Genomic DNA, 23,231 nt, shown 5'->3' with positions numbered 1-23,231 from the left:
CGCCGCTCCGTTATGCAAGACTCCATCGGGGCGGCAGCACATCTCCCTGCTGCCCTGTCCCCTCTTTGGCCAGAAGTGGCTAGAAGTACCTGGCACGCAGGTACGTGCACATTGGACGGGCGAGTGCCAGGTACTTTGGGCCATAGAGGGGGCGGGGCGGCAGGAAGGTATGCTGCCGCCCTGAAGGAGCCTTGTATAATGGAGCGCCGGCGGGTGGAAAGCAGAGGGAGGAATAAGTGCACCCTCTCCCACCCTTAAAGTCCGACCCCCCTGCCTTCAAACCTCCCAGTGCTCAAACCTGTTTGGAGGCCCATTGAAGGGCCTCCAAACAGGTTCATGCACATCCCTAATGACTAGCAACCATCAACACTCTTGGGCACTAACCCAGTTCTTCCAGATAAAGTTACCCCTGCTAACTGAGCAGACAACATTTAGAGTGGCTACTCTCATATTTGGTAGGGGACAGCCAAGTGCATCCCTTGAGTGACCCTTGCTGGTGTCTACCAGCACTTTGGGGACAGGGAACCATATTTATTTTTCTACAAAAACTGCAGTTGAAAAGCCATGTACAAATATTTGTCGTAGTAGTAGTACAACTACAATAAATATATACATACCACTTTTCAACACAAGTTTTCAAAGCAGTTTACATAGAGAAATAATAAATAAGATGGATTCCTGTCCCCAAAGGGCTCATAATCTAAGAAGTAGTGAAATCAATTATTCTCTCTTGTGATTAACACTTGGTGTGACCAGTGTAAGGAGATATGTGGGTGTCAGTTGTATTCAAAGCCTGCTTCAGATGTTTTTCTAAAAAATGACCAAATTGTGTGCACTGTCCTGAGCAGAGGCGCTCTTACCCCTGGAATTTGGGGCCAAAGTCCAGTGCCTCCACACCCCGTGGGCCCCCAAATCCTTTTTAGTCTGTCCTGGATGGTGTGGTTTGTGCCCTCAAGAATCTATGTGTTAAAAACGATGCATAATGCAGCAAGGGGCCTCCAAAGGCCTTTAGGTCCAGGCTCCAAAGTTACCTAGGTGCACTTCTGGTCCTGAGTGCATCTGCAAGTCCTGCTCCTGTCAGGACACTCAATCTCATCTGCCACCATGCCCCAGGGTGCTGATCTCTGAAACGCCTGCCATGACACTTGCAGCATTCTCTTAGAGGGATGATGAGCAGTGTGGGCAGAGGGAGTGATGCAGTGGGGCAGGACTTCCAGGTGCATTTGGAATGTGCCTTAATTCAGGCTTCTTTCATGCTCTGTGCCACCTTCCCATAGAAAATACAGTTTTGTAGTTGAAAATCCCAATGTCTCCTTATAATCAAGTTGACTAAATATGGCATATGGGGTTCTGTAACACAGGTCAGGCCACAGTTAGGAGTCTTTCTTCTACTGAGCCTGGATTCTGGATATCTTATGTCTGAAACAGGAAAAATACATGTATCTTAATGCCACGTTTGTGGCAACTCATCAGGGGCTTGCTCTTAAAGCCTACCTTTTTTCATATAGTTGATAGGAGTAACTTTCCTATCTAGTATGGGAGTTGCAATGAGGAGCAAAAATAGGCCTATCTGGAGACTGGATAGCATATCTGACTAGTGTAAACATCCACCAGTGATTGGGGATCACAGTTTTACCAACTGTTACATACTCAACTGGAATGGTAGTAAAAGGAGAAAGACTTAACAGAACTTGATGCAACATTGTATCATATATGGCTTAATGTAAGGAATAAGATGGATTCCTTCTAACTGAGCAAAGAGGAACCTTTTTAAAGTGGCGATTCTCTTTACTGAGCAGGGGGAGAACAACTGGCCGTATCCAGCCCCAGCACAGCATCCTTCCAGTGCCTGTTGCTGGTGTCTGTCTTATCTTTCTTTTTAGATTGCGAGCCCTTTGGGGGCAGGAATCCATCTTTATTTTTATTTCTCTATGTAAACCGTTTTGGGAACTTTTGTTGAAAAGAGGACAACATAAATTGTCCTTGTTGACTTTAAAAAATATAAATTCCAATAATCTGTTGAATGAATGGGAGAACTGAAATATGCTACCCAGCTGCCATATGTCCTTAGAGAGGCGATTCAACAATTTAGAAAATACCAAATGGATGTAAAATAAAAACCAGTAAATTACACAGAGCTTTAAAGAGCATTAGTTTATTATCTATTCTCCATGTGTTACTTCAGAAACAAATTTAATTATATACAAAAGTTTGGAATGCTGAATAAACGCTGATCAATAAAAACATTACATAGCTGCTGACAAGGGAATAATTACTTTTTTAAAAAGTAGTACAGCAAATTAATCATAAAGGCTTGGTTCTGTGTGTTGCTTATTGCTATGATTGTGTTCATAAGATGTGTTCAAGTATATACACATTTTTAAACTCCAGTCCAAAAAAGTAAAAAATATATATATTTACACAATAAATATGTGGGATTCTTTCCAGAATTTATCATCTGAACTGATTCTTTAATGAACTGTCATAAAAATATTGAGTTCACACACACACTTTATTCATATTATGCCAAATCAACCAACACTGCAGATGTTCCTTCTGTTTTGAATGAGTTTCTTCTTTTATGTCCCTTGCAAAAGTATTCTGACAATTTCCAAACACAGAAATGGAATAATGCATTAACATAGAGCCATTTTCCAGGAGAAAATATCAACATATAAGAAAACATGATATCATCTTATACTGTATCATGCTATTAGTCCATCTAGCTCAGTATTGTCCACACTGACTGGCAGAAGCTCTCCAGGGCTTCAGACAGGGATCTTTATCAGCTCTACGTGGAGGATGCTCTCTCCAAATAGCCAGCATTTTCTCAATGATAGTTCTTCTAGTTTCTTGAAGACAATAAGCAGCACCAACTTTCTTGCTTTAAATTCTCTACAAACAATGATTATTTTTGGCAACAACATCCTTGATATACAAAACTATTCCAATTAAATTAAACTGTAAGCTGAACATACAAATGCTTATCATTCACACAAAATGCAATGAATTTCAGCCTGATGTATTATGTATACAAAACTAAATTATGTTCATGATCAGTAAAGAATCAGTTCTGGTTTTGGACTTTTTGCCCTCCTCACAATCATCATTTATGTCTCAAGTCAAATTAGGACTGATCTGTTTGTATTCCCTTTAAAAGGCTGAGTTTAATATGATTAAAAGCAATGAATGGAGAATTTTAAACTGTCAATAAAAATGAAGAAATTAAAAAGAGGACTTTTTTTAGAAGCAAAGTAACACTGAAGCCTGCCATTATATAGCTATGTTTCTTGTTTCCTTAAACGATTAACAGCACACAGAAAATAAGTGAATTTTACGAAAATACAGCACGTCTGCTAATATTAAAAAAAATCAATTCCTATGTAAATATTAATGAAAATCAACTAAAAGTAATGTACAAAGAGTTGTTAAAGGGTTTCAATTAAAACTATTAAAACTATGAACAGTATAATATGCAGTTGATAACATCTTTGAAGTGCAATATCGTTGGAGTTTGAGTATTTAAAAAGTACTGCCTCTATTTTTTAGGTATGTAAATTCCTTTATGTTCCAGCATGTCGTTCCAAAAAAACTACACTAGGCTGGAATTTTTGCTAGATTTCTCTTTAAAACTATCAATTTTTCTATTTAGTAAAAATTGCAGTAACTGAATATTGCTCCAATGACAGGTTAACAGTTACCCCCTTTTTAAAAAACAAAACAGTTATTGGTCTTCTATGGCACTTTTCTCTGGTCCATAATAACCACGTATTACTTATTACCCCGTATGTTAGGCAATCTCATCTCAGTTACATAAGGAGAAAGGAAATAATGTTTGTCATAAACAAAAATTAATTATGTATAATTCAACATTGTATACAAGTAATAAAGGAACAAAGGCAGCCTGTGGTAAATCACTATTACATTAATATAGTTAGAAACCCTTTAATGACTCTGAAGTGTCTAGTTCACATTTAATGTCACCTGTAGGAACAGCCCTTTTAGAATGATCATTACAAACTGGTGGGTCTCAAGTACCCGTCCCTTTGCCCTACAACTTCGCAACAGCAATTCTTCCATCACTGTGTAACAGTTTCACAAAAACTGGCTTTGGTTACCTAGCTCCATACGCATTGTTTCCTTTTAGTCTAACAAGGCAATTCAAGGCCAAACAAAATCAAGATTTCTTTCCTAACCCCTTCCTGGACCATTTACTCCTAGGCAGCCCAATTTTCATAGGGCACATTGCCATGAGAGTCCCATTTTAAAAACTGAGGCTTTTTCTGCAAGAGAAATTAGAGGTTTGATCATGCACATGTATGGTGATCTCATATATATATATATATATATATATATATATATATATATATATATATATATGAATGACAGGCAACACAGTAAAAAACTGGCCATTTCAGTTCATTTTTTATAAAAAAAGCTATAAATAAGTTGAAAATGGAGTATTTAATACAAGGCAAAAGAAAATCACCATTTTGCATAAACTGGAGATTTTCAAAACAGAGAAGAGTCTCTGGGTATAACTCCACAGTACAGGTGAAAAAATGTTGTGTGATCAAAAACAGAACACTCAAAACTGAATTACACAGAGCAAATAAGACAGTTATTGGATGTGATATGAGCCAATCCTGTAGGACTCCCAGAAGTATATTTATAGTCTTCCTAAAAAGACTTCACATTTTATTGCAGTTTTCTATTGGTAGATATACATTCTCATGTTAACCTATGTTTTCTTCTTCTTGATTCCATCTTCCATAGCCATTCTACCCGGCCTTTTAAATTAAGCCAACCAACCCCACCTTCAATCTACCCATTCATCTATACAATATGCACATAGCAAAACCAATATTTCAAATCTCTTATCCACATCTACAGAAGTGGTTTCAACAAAGATATTAAAACTAGGTGGAAAAAATTAGAAATAAAATAAAGGCAATAAACAGCTACAGGACAGAAAGCCCTGCCATCTGTCCACTGGCTACAATGGAGGCTCCTCATACACCTGCACAAAGTTTAGTAATGTGAATGATTTATCCAAAAATAAACTTACCATCTGTACAAAACACACCACAGGTTTGTTCTTGGAGGAGTGACCTTTGCTACAATGATTAAAAACTCAATGATGTCTGTTACCGCACGCATTTCCAAAACTGTTTCATGTATGTTCTTTACAGTGGTTCTTCCCCCAATAACCACAAATTCATTATTTCATTACTGTACATAATTTTAAAAGTTCTTTTTGTATATAAAAATAATCAAAATTTTCAGTTTCCCATAAGTCTTTCAAAGGATCACGCCAACACCTTATTTAAGAAACCTCTCGAACAATGATGAGTTCCACAGTATTCTGAAAAGTCTTTAGTAAGGATACCGCTTGTCCATGATCAATATTGATGAAGCTATATCCATTAGCCTGAAAAGAAAATTAGATCCTGATAAATGCAAAGCAAAAACTTTTTTAAAAAACAGCTGACTTAATTTACATGGCGTGCATTTGAATTTCAGAACTCCTCTTCTCTGCTGAATGACCATTTTTTAGAAAAGTAATCACAAAGCAAAACCATGTTAAAGTGATGCTACATTAAGTCTAAACTACCATGTTCCAATAGCTTACTCTAGTCTCTAGAAACTGGTTTTCTAGAGCAGGGGGCTCCCAACAGGGAGTACTTGAATGGCTCCCAACAGGGGATACTCGGAGCTCTCCTGCCTCCCCATGCTGCACCTGTGTTATTTGTTCTCTCCATTAGGAGTCAGATGGTTAAAATCTGTAATTTGATTCCCTGGGGAAATGTTGGTCTCCGATTACTGTTTTAATGTATCTGTGATATTGTAAAATGGATGTGATGTAAGCTATATACTGTATTATTTATTTATTTATTATTAATAAATAAGACCCCTGCTAACTTGGCAAAGAGTTACCATTTAATGTGGTGATTCTCTTTATTTATTAGAGGGAAAGTAACTGGCGCTATCCACCTACAGTTCAGTACCTCCAGTGACTGTTGCTGGTATCTATCTTATGTTTCTTTTTAGATTGTGAGCCCTTTGGGGACAGGGTTCCATCTTATTTGTTTGTTATTTCTCTGTGTAAACCGCCCTGAGCCATTTTTGGAAGGGTGGTATAGAAATCGAATAATAATAGTAGTAGTAGTAGTAGATGAAGTAATGCAACACTTATTAACTAACAAACAGCTTCCAGCTGAATAGAAAGGAAACTGCCCGAACACCAGAGGCACAAAAGACCAGCTGCTGATTGACAAAATGATTTTAGAAAATTGCAAGAGAAGAAAAACAAATCTAAGTGTTGCATGGATTGACTACAAGAAGGCCTTCGATCACTGCCTCGCACATGGATACGAAAATGTTTAGAAACAACTGGTGTCAGCAAAAACATTCAGATATTTATTAAAAAAGCAATGAGCATGTGGAGTACACAGTTAATCAATGGCGAGACACTTGGACAGGTTAGAATTAGAAGAGGTATTTTCCAAGGGGACTCACTATCCCCTCTGTTTGTAATCGCCATGACTCCACTTTCACAAATACTAAACAAAACAGGCCTTGGATACCAAACATCTAAAACACCAAGTCAGATAAACTTGCTCTACATGGACGATCTGAAGTTGTATGGAAAGTCCCAACCAGAAATTGAATCACTGCTAAACACTGTCCGTATATTCAGTAGTGATATAGCAATGGAGTTTGGACTAGACAAGTGTGCTGCATTAATAATGAACAGAGGGAAAATAACAAAAACAGAAGGAACAGAACTGCCCAACGGATGCAACATCAAGAAACTGGAAGAGAAAGAACATTACAAATACTTGGGCATTCTCCAGGCTGATAACATTGCACACGCTGAAGTTAAAAGAAAAATTGGAAGTGAATACATCAGGAGAGTTAGAAAAATCCTAAAGTCCAAACTCAATGGCAGGAACACCATACTTATGCCATGTTGGTTTAGAGAAGCTATTGTCTCCGAATTAAGCAAAGGTCATGGAAGGATGAAAGGAATGTTGAAATCTTAACTGCTTACATAGGATCTTGTGGGCAAAAGGCATCACCTTCATCTTGTTGCATGTCTGAAAACAGGGTCTAGCAATTCACCAAATAGCTTTGCCCCTTTGAAAGAGGTAGAGACTAAATTTTGTTTGGACTCTCAATCTACGGTCCAGTGTTTCAGCCATAAGGCTCTACATACAGCCACATCTGATGCCATGGCTATGTGTATTGAATACAGGACAGACTGGAATCGCCCATAAAGGCTGCTGCTTTAACTATTTTGTTGAGACCTTGTCTTAATTTGTGTTGTCTTTAGAAGTTCCTTGGTCCAAAGAATAGAAGTTCTGGCAAAATATAGCATTGGCTGTGGTTGCTCTGATCACTGTTGTAGATTCAGCATTTGACTTCCTCAATAAGGCATCTTTTTATCCTCAGAAACTTTGAGTTGCTCATCCCCGTCATTCATGATTATCCCAGGGATCAATTGTGCCATGAGGGCATCAACAAGGGGAACAGGCAACTGGGCCATAATCTATATATATAATCCTCCTGGGTGCACCTTTAGAATGTGCATCCCAGCGCCCAGCTGACTGGCTGGGCGGCAGAGGCACCTGACAGGCTGAGGCAGGGGGAGCTCACGCACGGCAGGAGGACACTGAGCTGCTGCCAGGGGAAATGGCAGCGGCCTGCGCATGTGCCGGGGTCAGGAGGTGGCTGGGCCCCCAGGAAGAGGAGGCGGCAGCAGGAGGCAGGAGAAACCACGAGTGGGGAGGGGGAAGAAGCAGCCCGGGCGGGCATCAGAGACGACCACCAGACGACAGGGAGAAGGGGCTGAAGGCGGGGGGGAAGTCGAACTAGGGGTACAGACGCTATGCGCCCGGTCAGCTAGTATTCTCTATTAACAGAACTTTTTGGATAAGGTTCCCACTGCTCTAGATGAGATAAGAGCTTTCTATTCTGTTGTCATAACATTTTGGAAGAAAGGGGGAAAGGCAGTGGAGGAGGAGAGGGAAAGAGGGAAAACCTGCTGATCTAGTGAGGTAGCAGTCAAGGGAGAGGAATGAGAAGGAGTAAATCCTTAATGACTCTTAACTTCTGAAGTGCTGCTTGCTTAAGTCCTCTAGGGTGAAAAGATGGATGGAGATAGAGGGCTGCTGTGCAGTGTCTTCCTCTGATAACTCCCCTCCTCTTTATCAAGTGGAGGAGCTCATTCTAGTTCCTCTAGGGAAGAGTCAGAGTTGTATATAGGAATAGCTGGCTTTGTTGGACAGAGAGGTGGAGAAGAACCTCGAGGTGTCAGCCTGGATGCTAAGAGGGAAGGCCACTTGTGCTCAGGAGAGCCACTGAGAGAAACAAAAGATGTGGAAGCCTCTCTCTCTTTTCTAACAGGGTGAGGTATGAGGCAGCCCTTCTCTATAGAGGAAATACCATCTCCAGTAGGGCTAGAAACAGGTGATGAGGAGGAATGCGGCCTTATGGGAATGTGCCTGTATTGCTGGGTGGGGCAGATGGACCAGGATTTTCAGAAGGAGCTAGTGGATATGGAGGGTTAGCCAACAGGTGGGATTTGAGTTCTCTGGCCACATGTTCTTAAATCCACTCAAAGATATCATTGAGCAGCCTCCCCTTCTTATTAATGGGTTTGAGGAAGGGGTTGGGGTGAGATGGCAAAGAAGGTCCATTGATCCTAGAAAGCAGGGACTGTATTTAATTCATTCATTCATTCATTGGGCAACTTCATTTGTTAGCCACACCATAACAAATTGTTCTCCAGCCTGAGTGAACCGAAACGTCTTCACCTGGCATCTAAAAGAACAAAGTGATGGTGCTAGACTGGTGTTCCCCAGGCACCATTTGGGTGGAAGCTGCAATGCTCAAAGAAGGGGCACGCTACTGAAGTGGGGAAAACATAGGGCCAGAACCCTCTGTTGCCACATGCACTGTGATACTGAACAGCAATGGAGTGAATAGAGTATTTGCAGGTTGGTTCTCTGTCAGAGAGGGAGACAGAGCTGGCTCCTCAATTGTTAGCAGTGACTTTAGCTGGGGCAGTGACAAAGGGGGTAGCGCACCAATCCCAGTGATAGCCCCTCCAACTCTCCTCCCTCCACCATGGTGGGAGGGCATTGTTTGGGTGGTAGAGCATTGTGGACTGCCTTGAGTTGCAAGTGCTCCCTATAGGAGCAGTGAGGTGCTTGGTTTTCTTCTCCACTTTCCTGGAGCAGTTTGCAGCCATCCATGATCCTCAGGAGGAGGCTCCTTGCTTGCTTTCAAGGGGAACGAAAGCAGAGTGGCAACTATGGGGTTTCTTTTGTGGGGGGTGTCTCTGCATCTACTGAGATCACCCCAGTCCTCCGATTGTGGCTCCTCTGAAAGGGAGCCCACCAAAATGTCACCTGTGTGCGAGGAATCCATAGGCATGAATGGGAAAATGAAAGTAAAAGGCACCAAGCAAAGAAAAAAGACCCAATTGGCCAAACCGGAAACTGAAAATTTTTTTTCCTCTTTTAAAAAATAAATCAGAAGGACTCCTTTCTTGCTTAAGTGAATAAGGGAGAGAAGAAGGGGAAAAGGGGACACAAAAATAAAATAAAATTGCCAAATGTGGGGCAGGGAGAGAGACAGAGGTGTTTCAGAGTCGTGCTGTGAAGAAAGGACCAGAACTGGCATTTTGGCACCCTCTGCTGACCAGAAGAACCAGAGCATAATGGCCATGTTATTCAAGTCCTGTCTCCAAAGCGTATCAGGTCCACAACCCATTCCTAAGGATGTCCTCCTATACTGTGGGGAGGAGGTAGAGATTGTTGTGGGTGGCTTTGATTCTATAATTGAAGGAGGTGGAGGAGCATGACTTAGTAAGGCATCAAAAAGTAAATTAAAATATTAAGGACTGTTAAAGTAAGTGTAAAATAAAGTACAGTAACGCTGCAAGGTCAGTAAGGAGAAAGAAGAGAGAGCATACATTAAAAATGGAGAAAGTCAGCCACATCTCTCACTGTCCTTCAGAGATACTCAAGATTTGAGGTCTATTTCTTAAAAATGACATGACAAAGTAGTTAACATTTATCAAGATAACACTATGTCAGACTGCCAGTAGGAGTCGCAAATTTGAATGTTCCCCAAACAAACACATTGGCTCACATCCTGACTAGTACAGTATCATGCTCACACACGGGGGGAGAGGCAATTTTTTCTGATTCTCCTGCTTCTTGCCCCATTGCCCCCAAAAAACATCTCCCTGAAGGTCCCCCAACCCTCAAGAACATATTTTGTGGGCCACTGAGGGCAGAAGAGGGAAGGAGGATTGGTGAAGTGTGTGTGTGAGCAGGAAGTACTTTGGTGAGAAAATTAGTCTTGATTTGAGCCACTCTCTGCACACAGAAAGCCAGATATCAGAGGAAAATGTTCTATGCACAGGGATGATTTATCTTTTTTAAATGGAGGAATATTCAATAGTTCAAATCCCCACCAGCAGACTAAAAAGGTACAGCTTACAGCTCATGGATTACCTCATCTACTGAGAGAACTAGGCCTTAGACCAGTGTTTCTCAACCTTTTTGGAGTCAAGGACTGCTAAATTCCCAGACCAGCAGTTAGTAAAGGGGTTACAAGTTTAAGTTTTTCTATCTATCTATCTATCTATCTATCTAGCTAGCTAGCTAGCTAGCTAGCTAGCTAGCTAGCTATCTAGACTTCTATGCTACCCAAAACTTGCATCTCTGGGCAGTTTACAATTAAAATAATATAAGCATTAAAATCAATAAAATTAGAATCTTTTGCAAACATGGAATATTAACAAAGCCTGGCTGAACAAATATGTCTCCAGTATGTCTTCATATGTCTTCACCATAAGGGTGATATTCTAAAAGAGAGCTGATATATCCAAAGCTGATATAATTTTTGCTGACTGTTAAAGAATCCTGATATGGAAAAAGCCAAAGTGTACATGTGCTATTGCTGTGCTTTGATCTGGGTAAATTGAATGCACACTACAGTTTCCAAATAGTGGGAGATAGTGGTGAATGAAATGAAAGGCATTAAGAGAAGGGGGGAAAAAGGTAATCTGGCAAATAAATACATCTAACAAAGGGTTAAGCAACATCCATGGAAACTAGAAGATGGAGGGTAGGCACGATCCACATGAACATTTTGTCATACAGCAGAAGCAGCAGCAGAAGGAGCAGGGCAGCTGCAGATGCCAAAAAGCAGAGCTGGAGCAGCCGCCACCAGAAGCAGGAGGGGGTGGGGAGACAGACAGAAAGGTGAGCAAACCAGACCCACAAGCAATAGAGTGCTGGAGCAGTGAGAGCAACCCCCAAGGACACCGAGAGGCGCCCCAGCCCAGCCACACATCCCCTTTCGAGTGTGTGGGGTGCGTGTGCTGGGTCCCCCCATTTTTCTCCCCCCCCCCCTTCTCCCTGGTTATGTGCACAGCGTTGCCCAACTCAAAGCGGGAGATAGGAGCCAAGCAGCCACAGCGAGAGCAACCTAATTCCCCAGTGCTGGGCAAAGCATGGGATTCTGCTCGCCTCCTTGCCTGTCGCCGCTGCTGTGCATCCCAGTGGCTGTGAGCCTTCCCCCCTCACTCTTTGCATGGCTTTTCTGCATCTGGCCCACAGACAGCAGCCTCTCTTCCTGCAACTCTGAGCTGTTCCGGGAAAAAGAGGGGCAGACCTTTGATGAGAATCTCCTCTCTCTCTCTCTCCCCACCACCCCTTTTGCATTTTTATCATCAAAGCAAGACCTTTGATGAGAATCCCCCCTCTCTCCCCCTGCACTACCACTCTTTTGTATTTTTACTTTCCTACCAGACAATCGCTTGGGACTTAGACAAGGGCACCTCTCCTCCACGAGCCTTCCAATTGGGAACTGGTAGCCCCGAGTGCACGTGAGAGGATAGCAGCATGTGCAGCAGGGCATAGACAAGGCGGCAGGCAGATGCCTGCGTGATACTCTCTTCTGCTTGCTTTGTGCCGCTGCAAAGTTGAAGGATTTTACTGGGAATGATCGGAGTTGTTTTGTTGCTGTTGTTGTTTTGCAGGGGGCGGGGTTTGACTCAAAGTCACGGACCGGCACTCAACCCTCCGGGGACTGGTGGCTGAGAAACCATGCCTTAGACAATGAAGATGGATAGATGGAGGAGACTGGTTAGTAAGATGTGGGTTGATGGGATATGGGAGCCAGTGAGTTTAGGATTAAGAGAGGCTGATGGCAGAAACTGTGGAATCTAAAAAGCCGACAGTAGTGATCAGAAGAGACAAGCAAGTAGGGGACATACGGTGCTTCAGGATAAGCTACAGCATCAACCAATAATTAAAAGTGAATTATTTTATTACCTGAATAATTTTGTCTCCTGGCTGCAACAGTTTAGATGCTGGTCCTTCAGGCTGCACCCTGGTTACAAATATACCCTTCAAGTAAATGGAAAATAAACATTGTGGCTGAGTTTAATTTTTTTTTTTTAAGCTCTGAAATATATACATATGTATTTATATTTGGATAAATAAATATTGGATACATATTCAGAGTTAATATAAAGGTACAGGATTAATTATGATGTTCAAAATAATTTTCATTTCAAACACATTTAAAGTTGGGTGCAGATATACAATTAACTGGAGATTAGGGATTTGGAACAAGCTGTGGGTTCATACACACTCACCCCACCCAGTCCCATGCACAAAAGAACATGGGGGTATCTAGTGTGCTCAGGGCATATCTGCCCTTCTTTTAACCCAGCTGAAGACTGCTGAACATTCCACTGAACCCAGTAATGTAGGGGAGAAGAGAAATTTGGGTGTAATAGGCAAGGACAGGGAGAGGGAGTGTGTCCCCCACAGCTCACTCCTTAAACCAGAGTTAGTGCACCAGCCTCAGTCCATATATTTGAAGTCAAATAGTTCTCAATGAAATAAAAAATGAGGATAAATTCTCTCCACATTAAATAAAGGATAAAGGATAAAATAAAGGACATCTTAATTGTAAATATACAGTTGCTTTGTATATATTGCTTTTTATTTCCAATATGCTATTGTGCTAACCTGGACCAGCCCCAATCCAGAGTAGCACACAGATAAACAGAGAAGTGCACTCTTTACAGTTTACTTTTTATTCTGAAACAGAGCTTTGGGCACCACACTAGAAGTTGCTTCAGAAACTTGACTTGACATGTGTTAACTGTAGTACTGGGCAAAGCAAGAAGGGCAATATGCATATACTATACAAGCTGATATGGGTGGGAATGGCCATTGCTTAGTGGTAGAGTATCTGCTTTGCATTCAGAGGATTCCTGATTTAATCCCCAGCATCTCCAGGCAAGGCTGGGAAATACTCCTGCCTAAAACCTCAGAGCATCTCCACCAATCAGTGTAAACAATACTGAGCTAAATGGACCAATGTTCAGCTCGGTATAAGGCAGCTTCCTATGTACGAGTACCTGAAGAGATTTACTGGATTGTGAGATTATGTGATTCGATTCCTACAACACCATTTTAAACAGAGATGATGATCTGGAGAGTTCCTTTAAGTGATGAGCCTGGTAGGCCTTCACTCTTTTCTTTGAACAGCACCTTCTCCATAACCCCGAAAAAAATTCTGAACTTCTCCCCAGTCTTCCTAAATGGACTTCCATGGAGCTGGGGGGAGGTCAAATTTAAAAGACATGCTCTGCTCCATATACAGTTCTCTAGATTGTAGCCATAAACTCCACCTGAGAGAAATGCATCCAATTTCTTCTTGAAAACTCTGCAGTAAACAAGATTTTGGTTCTTCCCTGGGCAGAATTTGCCATTTCCAAAAACTGTTCTTACACTGAAGAAGAGTTTCCCAAATATAAATGTGCTTCTTGTAATTCCCTTCTAGGGAGAGGTGTCATGGAAAATGGATACTCCCTCTTCTCTCTTACAGGCTTAAAAAAATTGAATGCCAATAATAGGGGAGAAAGGATGAAAGAACATTATGCAAAGATGCATGCTTCTATCATTCCATTTTGTTCCTGAGACTGTGATGAAAACTGTAAAGCTGGTGCTACAAAAGCATAATGAAAACAACTTTTTCAGACAACAAAAATTGTTGGACAAGCTCCACAAGCAGTGTGATTTTCCTCTGCCACTTTGTTATGTTGATGTAACACTACATTACATCTTTTGGAAATGCAAAACTTAAAAAATTTGTTTAATACTCACATCATCATCAGGTCTGAAGGGGTTCCCTCTACCACCAATTCCTCCTGATATACTAAAACCAAGCTCTGGGTCCTTTTCAATTCTCACTCGAATCTATGAACATTTAAAAATTGGGTTTTTACAACCTTTTCAGGTCTATGGAAAATGAGCAGCTGATATCATCACCCATATTGATACTGCACACACATGGCCTTCAGAAGGCCAGTCTGTGGCCCATGACTTGTGTACCAGTGGCTGGTATAAGGCTGCCCTATTCAAAATACAGCAATAAAGCATCTGCAGCAGCTCTTTCACATGGAGGAATACAAGCCATATTGCCATATTGTGCCCACAGCTTTTGCCCAAAATACAAATGACTGAGTACCTTATACAAATCAAGTATACATCAAGACACCAATTCACAAGTACGTGATAAAGAAGTTAATTCAATAAGTTTAGGCGGGGGGGGGATTATTTTATAGGAAAGTCTCCATTCTGCAACAATGTATGTTTCAGCACTTCAAAGAAGACTGCACTGGCTCATACTGTGAATCTGTCAAGTGTAACCTAGTGCCCATTAAATATGAGATCACTTCAGTACTATGGTGGGCTCTTCATTCATTAGCACTGCAATCCTATTACAATAAAATCAGTGGGAATTTTGTCATGGACCAACAGAAACCAGACTATAGCCCACTATCAAAAGGAAGTGAAGATTTTGAATTAAACCTATCTAATTGTGTGTGATGCGTCAAGTTGGATTTAAATATAGGGATACTGTACATTATTGCATACCTTATGAATGAGTACTTTTAAGTGCCTTTGCAGTATCTTGCTAATTAAGTTCTTTGACTTAATTAGCAACAATTAATTTGGAAAGAAAGATTATTTTAAAAAACAAATAAATTCTTGTAAACCAAGGAGCTTGATCCTGGCCAAGTCAATCTTGAATATAATCATATTATATGCACAGCAATTCTGTCTTGTCTTCATTGGTTTGTAGTATATTCAACAGCTATAACCGATGTCTCATGACTGATTAGCAGATCTTAGCCATTATTTTATCTGTCCCCTTCCTTCCCTCCTTCCTTCCTTCCATTTCTATACTGCCCTTCCAAAAATGGCTCAGGGTGGTTTACATAAATAAGATGGATCCCTGTCCCCAAAGGGCTCAAAATCTAAAATATCTTCCCCTCAATAAATCCATTCTGAGAACTCTTTTTCAACTGCTGAAGTCTTGTGCACCTCTCTCACTATCTCCATCTTGATATGTTAATAGTATTTCATAGATTTCCCTTGTTTTTATAGAAGTATACTGGCTGACATGTCCCACGGTGCTACAAACATGGAAGCAGCACTGCAGGACTTCAAAAAGACTGGGGCAGAGCTGGTGGATGGGGTGGGGGAGGGGAATTGTTCAAAGATGTGCAGCCCTCAGGGACAGGAAGCAGCTGAGAGAGAGAGACTAGAGACCAGCGACCGAGACCAAGTCAGCCAGCTGGTAAATCTCCACTTTCCTCTCCTCTCCTGTGGGCTGAGGGACCTGCGGTCTTTGGGAATGTTGATGGACATTATATTGGAATAATGCTAGTGTGTCTGTCTGCTTACGGAGACTTGTCTTTACACACATGCAAATTCAGTTGCTTTGGCTCCAGACAGTAGGGTGTGTGGGGGAAGAAACATGTGGGTGGATGGGTGGGAATATAATGTTAAGTTGCATTTTGAAATGTTTTTCTATCCATCCATATTTGCAAAAATAAACTTGTTTTTATATTCTATCTTACATTCTTGTGAGTTCAGTTTTGCAACAACTTGCAAATGGAGTTTTTAAAAACTAGTTTTAAAAAACTAGCCAAGACACAGTCTGTAGATATTTGTGCTTTTTAGTCTCTGAGTGCTCAACCTTCTCCCCTCTTGAATTTTTTTAATTTATTTTTTTAGGGTTCTGCTGAAACATTTGAAAACCCAAAATAATGTTTTTTTAAAGGCATGCTGAGGGAGTTTAATTCAAATATAATATCACGTTGGGAGAAGAGCAGAATTTTAATGCTGCTCTGCACTACAATGTTAATCATTTTATTGAATAGTGACCATACAAGGCAAATGTGAATTGGGGGGGGGGGATCAGTTTCTTTTGGGCATAATGTGGTTTTGGAGTCACTGATCTGATTATTGAGTGGCAAACATCTGTTAAGAACAATAACAGTTAAAATCTGATAGTTATATTTATTTGTGACTTTATTTTGCACAAATTATTCAAAATATGTATAATAGATTTATTTAACTATAACCATACACTCAGTGGCCACCATCGAACTTTGAGTTAAGTGTGCCTAGATGTATTGTAAGCAATCCAATTATGTATTGGATGATATTGTAATGTGGGACAGTTGGCAACCCTAGAGATGGAGCCAAAATTACCTAGGTGCACCTCTGAGAATGTTCAACTTTGTCCATGCAATGAACAATTTGGCACACAGTTGTTCCCTCCACCCTTTAAAAAACAGTTGTTTCCCCATGGCCTTTAATGAGGGAGGAAGGAAGGAATGCATTAATTCTGCCTCCATGCAAAAAGTGTGGAGTGCCTTGTTCAAAATGATACTTGCCCTTGCCATAAATGTACTCATGTTGGGAATCCAAGTGTCTCCCTTCAAAATAAGATTTTTTAATTGCAAGATAATTCAGTTTTGGAATAAAAGTTATGTATATGTCTAAAAATTTGTATGTTTGTGTGCGTGTCCTACATATGATGTATATTAGATAAAAATGTCAATGGCCCCACACATGCTGATTCACCCCGAGCGCCACCCCCCTCCCAGGGATCACCCTGGTCTTCGAGATGCCTGAGAGGGAACTTGGAATCTTCTGCATGCAAGCATGCAGGTGCTCTTCCCAGAGCGGCCCCAGCCTCTAAGGGGAATATCTTACAGGGCTCACATGTAGTCTCCCATTCAAATGTAACCAGGGCAGACCCTGCTTAGCAAAGGGGACATGTCATGCTTGCTGCTACAAGACCAGCTCTCCTCGAAATATTTCTGGAAATAAGAAGTCCTTCTGGAGGGAGGGACAAGCAGGTTTAAAACTGCTCCCCACCTCCCTGTCTGCCACCACTGGGATGCGTGACAAGGCTGCATCACATCTCCGCCTGAGCCTCTTTAAGATCCCGCAGCACTGTACAGTGCTTCATGTTTGTAGCACTGTGGGACATGCCAGCCATTCTTGATACCATAATAAAAATGCTAGGAGAGAAGACAGGTACAAATTTAACTGTAACCAATTAAACACTTTTGTACATCATGTGCTACACCCATACTTAAATTGAGATAAAAGTCCAGTATTTCAGAAATACAACAGGAACCCCAAGGGATGGAATTTTTATTAAGTTCAAAAGTATCCTTCCTGGTTACAGAATTGATGTCTAACATAACCCAGAAAACTTAAACCATTCCCCCCTGTGATTTAGGGGAGGTTTTCACTAAGTTATATGCTGCAGTTAAAACTGCCACATGGGTTCTACTGTTAATTCAAGCAGCACCTTTTTCCATCAAGCATGGAGATTTTAAATTATTCATCTGGATGTTAAGTGTACTTGATTTCACTTTGAGAAAAGAGATGATTAAATAGTTGCTGATCATGTTGTGAGATGGGGGTGTAACTTAGTAGTGGATTAATAGCACCCAAATGTTACATGGGGGTAAGCTTGGAATAAACCATTTCCACTTGTTTTTTATTCAATAAGCCAGTTTGCAGTATGATCACACCTCAAATGGAAACAGGTAGAGCAATGAGTTGTCCCAGAATATTAATTTTTTTTTTAAAATTGCTGTTTTCTAGCAGTGTACACTCCAGTTATTTTTATGACTCAATCCCAGATTAAGTATATAGTGCTTAGGACAAACATATTATTCAAGGTGCAATGAAAGTTAAAACAGGTTCTTGCATTAACTTTCAGTTCTTAGCTTCTACCTCATACATAAGCAGCTTCTGGGAAATAAGGTTTAAAAAATAAGAGCTAGCAGCACTTGAAGTATCTGCCTTATAGGAAGAAACACACATTTTAATTTTTCCATGTAAATGGAAAATGATGGGAAGAGATTTCCATGGAATATCGAATTAGCACCTCTGCTTCAAAGAGTTTATCAATGGCTACTAGTCAGAGGGCCACCTCCAGCCTCAAAGCCAGGATGCCTCTGAGTACCAGTTGCAGGGGAGTAACAGCAGGAGAGAGGCCATGCCCTCAACGCCTGCCTGTAGGCTTCCAGTGGCATCTGGTGGGCCACTGTATGAAACAGGATGCTGGACTAGATGGGCCTTGGGCCCAATCCAGCAGGGCTATTCTTATGTTCTTATCTGAATTATTTCAAACATTTTAAGGAAATGAATGTGTTCCCAGTGTTAAGTTATCCAGTGTTAAGTTATTTTTACTGGCTTCCATTGAGAGTACAAAGCAGTGTGTTTGTTTTTCTCCCATATGAACCTGACTGGCAGTAAAAATGATCTTCTGAGGAGCTGCTCCGAGTGCCTCTACCTCCGAGTGGCTACTGAAAAGGAGGCTTTTTCTGTGGTCACTTCCCAGTCATGGAATTCTGTTGTTCTGGTACCGTACTTACAGTCTTTTGGGTACCAGGTCAAGTCCATCCAGTTTACCTGAGCTTTTAATGGTACTTAAAATCCTTATTATGCTGGCTTTTACAAGCTATTTTGTTTAGCTGTTTTACTGATTTTTAAAAGCATGTTATTTTAACTTCTAGCATGTTTTTTGACTTGCAAGTTGTTTTGAGGGCTTTTTAAGAAGTGGGATAAAAGTACTTCAAATAAAAAACACTGTACATATTAGGCATCAAGGTCTTAGAGAGCACAAACAGCAGAAGTAGTAATTATGGCCACAGTCCACCATCATTTTAGTGGGCCTGACTGAGGACTTCCACATGCCCTGGCAGCAGTACCCTTGCAGTAGGTGACACCTACTATTAGCCCCTAATACCTGTAACACATCCTAGCACCAATCCAAGGACATATCCTTAAGACAGAATTTCTGTGCTTACCTCTTGCTTTGACAGTTCATGACTCTGTCTGGATGAAACCTGGGACTGAGAAGAGGGAGGCTGATGGGCCACTTTCAACATCAAATAATCAATCAGTTGTTCTCTAGAAGGATGCCTTGCCACAGATGTTTGGGGAGCAGGGTGATGGACTTGAGTATAGTTCACCTGAGGTCTTGGAGGCTGGCATAGCTGGCCATTTGTCAAAGGTATCTGAATAAATTAATTGAAATTTTTCATCAGGAAGGAAACATTGTTTTATTCAGTTATTTTGATTACTTATGCTCAATAACTCTTGTAAGCATTACAAAAATACTGTTTTAAAACATAAACATTAGGTGATACAAACAAAACTATTAGCATTCTATACCAAACAGATCTAAATAAAGCACTATTTCCCCCCAACTTTGATTTAACACAATCTAGATCAGGGATTCTCAACGTTGGGTCCCCAGATGTTATTGGACTTCAACTCTCATAATCCCCAGCCAAAGGCCACTGGGGCAGGGGATTATGGGAGCTGAAGTCCAATAACATCTGGAGACCCAACGTTGAGAACCCCTGGTTTAGATGGCCTCCCAATCAGCAAACTGAATCCATTTCAATTAGGAATTTTTGTTCTGATGAAAGTATCCTTTTTATGAGCAGATTCCAAAATAAATTTGCAAGTGACTGAGAATTTGTCAATTATATTTGTTCAAGCTGGTGGTACTCTTCTTTCCAATCAAACATTAATCAAAGATTAACTTTCACAAATTCCAGTACATACCAAATAGTAAATGGAAAGTTTAACCAGTGTGAGTAACTTGGTGAAGATGGTTTATGAATGAAGCATATTTTTAACTGTTACATTCATCTATGCCATTTTTGTCACAAGTAAATGTGATGTGGAGGACAGAAAGCATCCAGAGACCTGATGTACTAGGTGATATTTTATTATTTAAATGATCGATTTTGAGTAATTTCTGGTGGATATCTTGTTTCAAGATTTGCTTCCAGCAATTTCTATCAAACTTTATTACACTTTAAAATTAGCAGGCCTTCAATGGCCAAAATCAACCTTTAGTAGGAGCTAGTCCAATGAGTACCTACAGTTGTGTTGCATTGATCAAAATTACATTTTACCTTGTTTATGACTATGAACGTAAGTAACACTCAGACATGCTGTTTTAACATGCAACTTGAGTAAAAGCATCAACAATACATTATGCTTTTTTTCTTTCCTGATTATGAATAAATGAATGCACATTATAGTTACAATACAATAAAAATTAACATGCATTAAGGAATCACCTTACACTTTGTATTTAAAGTATTAAAGTCTGTGCCTTTTAAGGATAACATATTTTATTAATTTTGGAGTTAATCTAGTTAGTTCACTACAAATGCACTGAATTTTCTTAATCAGTATTTGCTAATGATAGCAACAATTAGGTGTATCAAAGTTGGTGGTTTTTCCATACCATGCATTACCTTACACTTAAAGTTTATTGTCATAATTACATGTTTGTAGATCATTAATCAACTAGATAACTTTTTACCTGTACAGGAAGTTTCTTAATGCCATCTGAAGCAACATCTTTGAGATTAAGTGTGGCAGACGAGTAGTTCTGCTGTCCAGGAATGAATACATCCTCTTGACACTGCTCTATTGGGGCAGATGTCTGGGGGTGCTTTAAATGACAAACAAAAATATCATTATGAACATTTCTGCTACCTAGTAATGTATGTGTTAAGTATAGGTATTCCCTCAAAGAAATATTATACCAGAATTCCTGATTTTTTTTCATATGAATGCTAAGGATTTTATTTAGATGTATTAAAGAATTTAATCCTATTAATCTGCCCCAAGATTGCCACAAATGTTAAACCCAGCTTTTGAAAAACACTGGAGCTTTTAAAGACTTAGAACTACATAGTAAAACTATTCACAGAAACAGCTGCCATTTTCAAGATTTGCAAATCTAACACAATAGTCTTTTATTCTGCTAGGTTTCACCCACTTTTTGGGTTCATGCTGTTCACCGATGCTCACCATGTTGCTTCCCGCACTTCATCATGCTAACCCCTGCTAACTGGGCAAAGAGGCACCTTTTACCGTGGTGATTCTCTTTATTTAGCAGGGGGAGAGTAACTGGCCCTATCCGCCCCCAGCACAGTACTTCCAGTGACTGTTGCTGGTGTATGTCTTATGTTTCTTTTTAAAATGTGAGCCCTTTGGGGACAGGGAACCATCTTATTTGTTTGTTATTTCTCTTTGTAAACCGCCCTGAGCCATTTTTGGAAGGGCGGTATAGAAATTGAATAATAATAATTAGTAGTAGTATTATTATTATACCATGCTGATCTATGTAATGATTTAGTTTGCATGAATAACTAAACAGAATTCCTATTATCTACTTTTTGTTAGGAGTTGGAAGGTGGGAAGGACTGGGGCAGCGATCCTACTGGAAATGTATGCAGTCCTGGTCTCCAAGTGCCTTACAGAGTACATAGGAACACTGAAAGCCAAGTCAGACCATTGGTCCATCTAGCTCAGTACTGTTTACACTGACTGGCAACAGCTTCTCCAAGGTTCCAGGAAGGTACCTTCCCAGCCCTACCTGGAGATGCCAGGGATTGTGCCTCCTCTGGTAAGCACCGAATTGGCTTGGGCACCAGCATTCGAACCAGCTTAGCAGGGTGGGGAGAGGATCCCTTAAAAAGCAGGTAAGGAGCTCCTTACTTGCTCGTCTCTGCCCCATCACTGTTCCAGCAGCAGTGCCCATGTGGAGGCTGCAGAGAACAGCACCATAGCTGCCCATGGCATTTTGGAGAGCGGGCACTGCTGCCAGAACAATGGTGAAGGGAGGATGAGCAGGCAAGGAGCTCCTTACCTGCTTTAAGCGAACAGTTCCCTGCTCCATGGCCAGCTGCCACAAGATGTTCATGCACATTCCTACCTGGAACCTTCTGCATGCAAAGCAGATGCTCCACTACTGAGTTACTATTGTCCCATTCTATTGCAAACTGTGTAGCAAAGACTTATTATGCATACATCCCAACAAGGTGTGTGATGCTTCATAACGTAACAAAAATACAGGCTCTGCCATTAAGAGCCTGTAATCTAAAAATCTACCACAAGATGAGGCCATAGAGGGAGAAGACAATGGAAGAGGAATAATCTTCATTACATGTGGTCATGTCTAGTTTTAAGAGAGGAACGTGGACTATGGGATTAAGCCAAAGTCCACATGGGAAAGGTGGGTCTTGAAGAGCCTAGAGAAATGACACCACAGATATTTTGGGAGGGGATTCCAGGCACAAGCAGCAGCAATTAAAAAAGGGCTGAGTCACTTAAACTAGAAGGAGACTTTTAGATGGCCAAGGGTGGAGGAGCTAATATCACGGGCAGAAATATATTGTTATAAGATGGCAGAGATATAAAAGAGTACAAGGCTATACAGGGTAAGTAGAAGGAGTCTGTGTTGGATACAGGAGCGGAAAATGTAGGAATTTAAAGAGGGGCATCACACAATCTAGATGATAAAAGAGGTAAATTATCCAGTATTGTGATGTCAAAATCAACGATGAAGTGACTGTGGTGGAACAACAGAACTTGAAAAGAAAAAGAAAAAAGGACAGCTTGCAGCAGTCAAGATAGAAAATGTCCAGAGCATGAACCAGAATTTTAACCAAGGAGGCAGAGAGGAAGGACTATACTTTCATATTGTTATGCAAGGAGAATCAACACAACTTGGCAATGGACTGAATAGAGAAAGCAAAGGAAAAGAAGGAATCAAAGATAAAGTCACAGGCTCATGCCTGATCAGTAAGGTGGATAACCTTGTCAATGGATATGGGAAATGCTCAATGAGACAAAACAAAGGCCTGTGAATAAAGAAATTATTATTATTATTATTAATTTGATTTCTATACCGTCCTTTCAAATATGGCTCAGGGCGGTTTACAGAGAAATAATAAATAAATAAGATGGCTCCCTGTCCCCAAGGGCTGTCCCCCAATA

At 40.6% G+C, this 23,231-nt stretch overlaps 1 protein-coding gene across 4 annotated transcripts in view; it reads right to left on the bottom strand.

The window, feature by feature from the left end:
• Nucleotides 1-2,139: 2,139 nt before the first annotated feature.
• The window catches only part of ERBIN (erbb2 interacting protein), a 190,442-nt gene continuing 169,350 nt past the window's right edge, over nt 2,140-23,231 (bottom strand). For all 4 annotated transcript variants that reach the window (XM_053296275.1, XM_053296274.1, XM_053296276.1 and 1 more), the window contains 5 exons: nt 20,767-20,898; nt 19,229-19,438; nt 14,205-14,297; nt 12,357-12,431; nt 2,140-5,431 (listed from right to left, as the gene is read on the bottom strand). In XM_053296275.1, coding sequence (XP_053152250.1) covers nt 5,327-5,431; nt 12,357-12,431; nt 14,205-14,297; nt 19,229-19,438; nt 20,767-20,898 — 615 coding nt within the window. In that variant the 3' untranslated portion in view covers nt 2,140-5,326. The remainder of the gene's footprint in view (nt 5,432-12,356; nt 12,432-14,204; nt 14,298-19,228; nt 19,439-20,766; nt 20,899-23,231) is intronic.

This window comes from Hemicordylus capensis, chromosome 2 (genome assembly GCF_027244095.1).
Source record: "Hemicordylus capensis ecotype Gifberg chromosome 2, rHemCap1.1.pri, whole genome shotgun sequence".
NCBI classification, from domain to species: domain Eukaryota; kingdom Metazoa; phylum Chordata; class Lepidosauria; order Squamata; family Cordylidae; genus Hemicordylus; species Hemicordylus capensis.
Note: the sequence above shows the minus strand (reverse complement) of the source record. Positions and strands in the feature narration are given on the sequence as shown.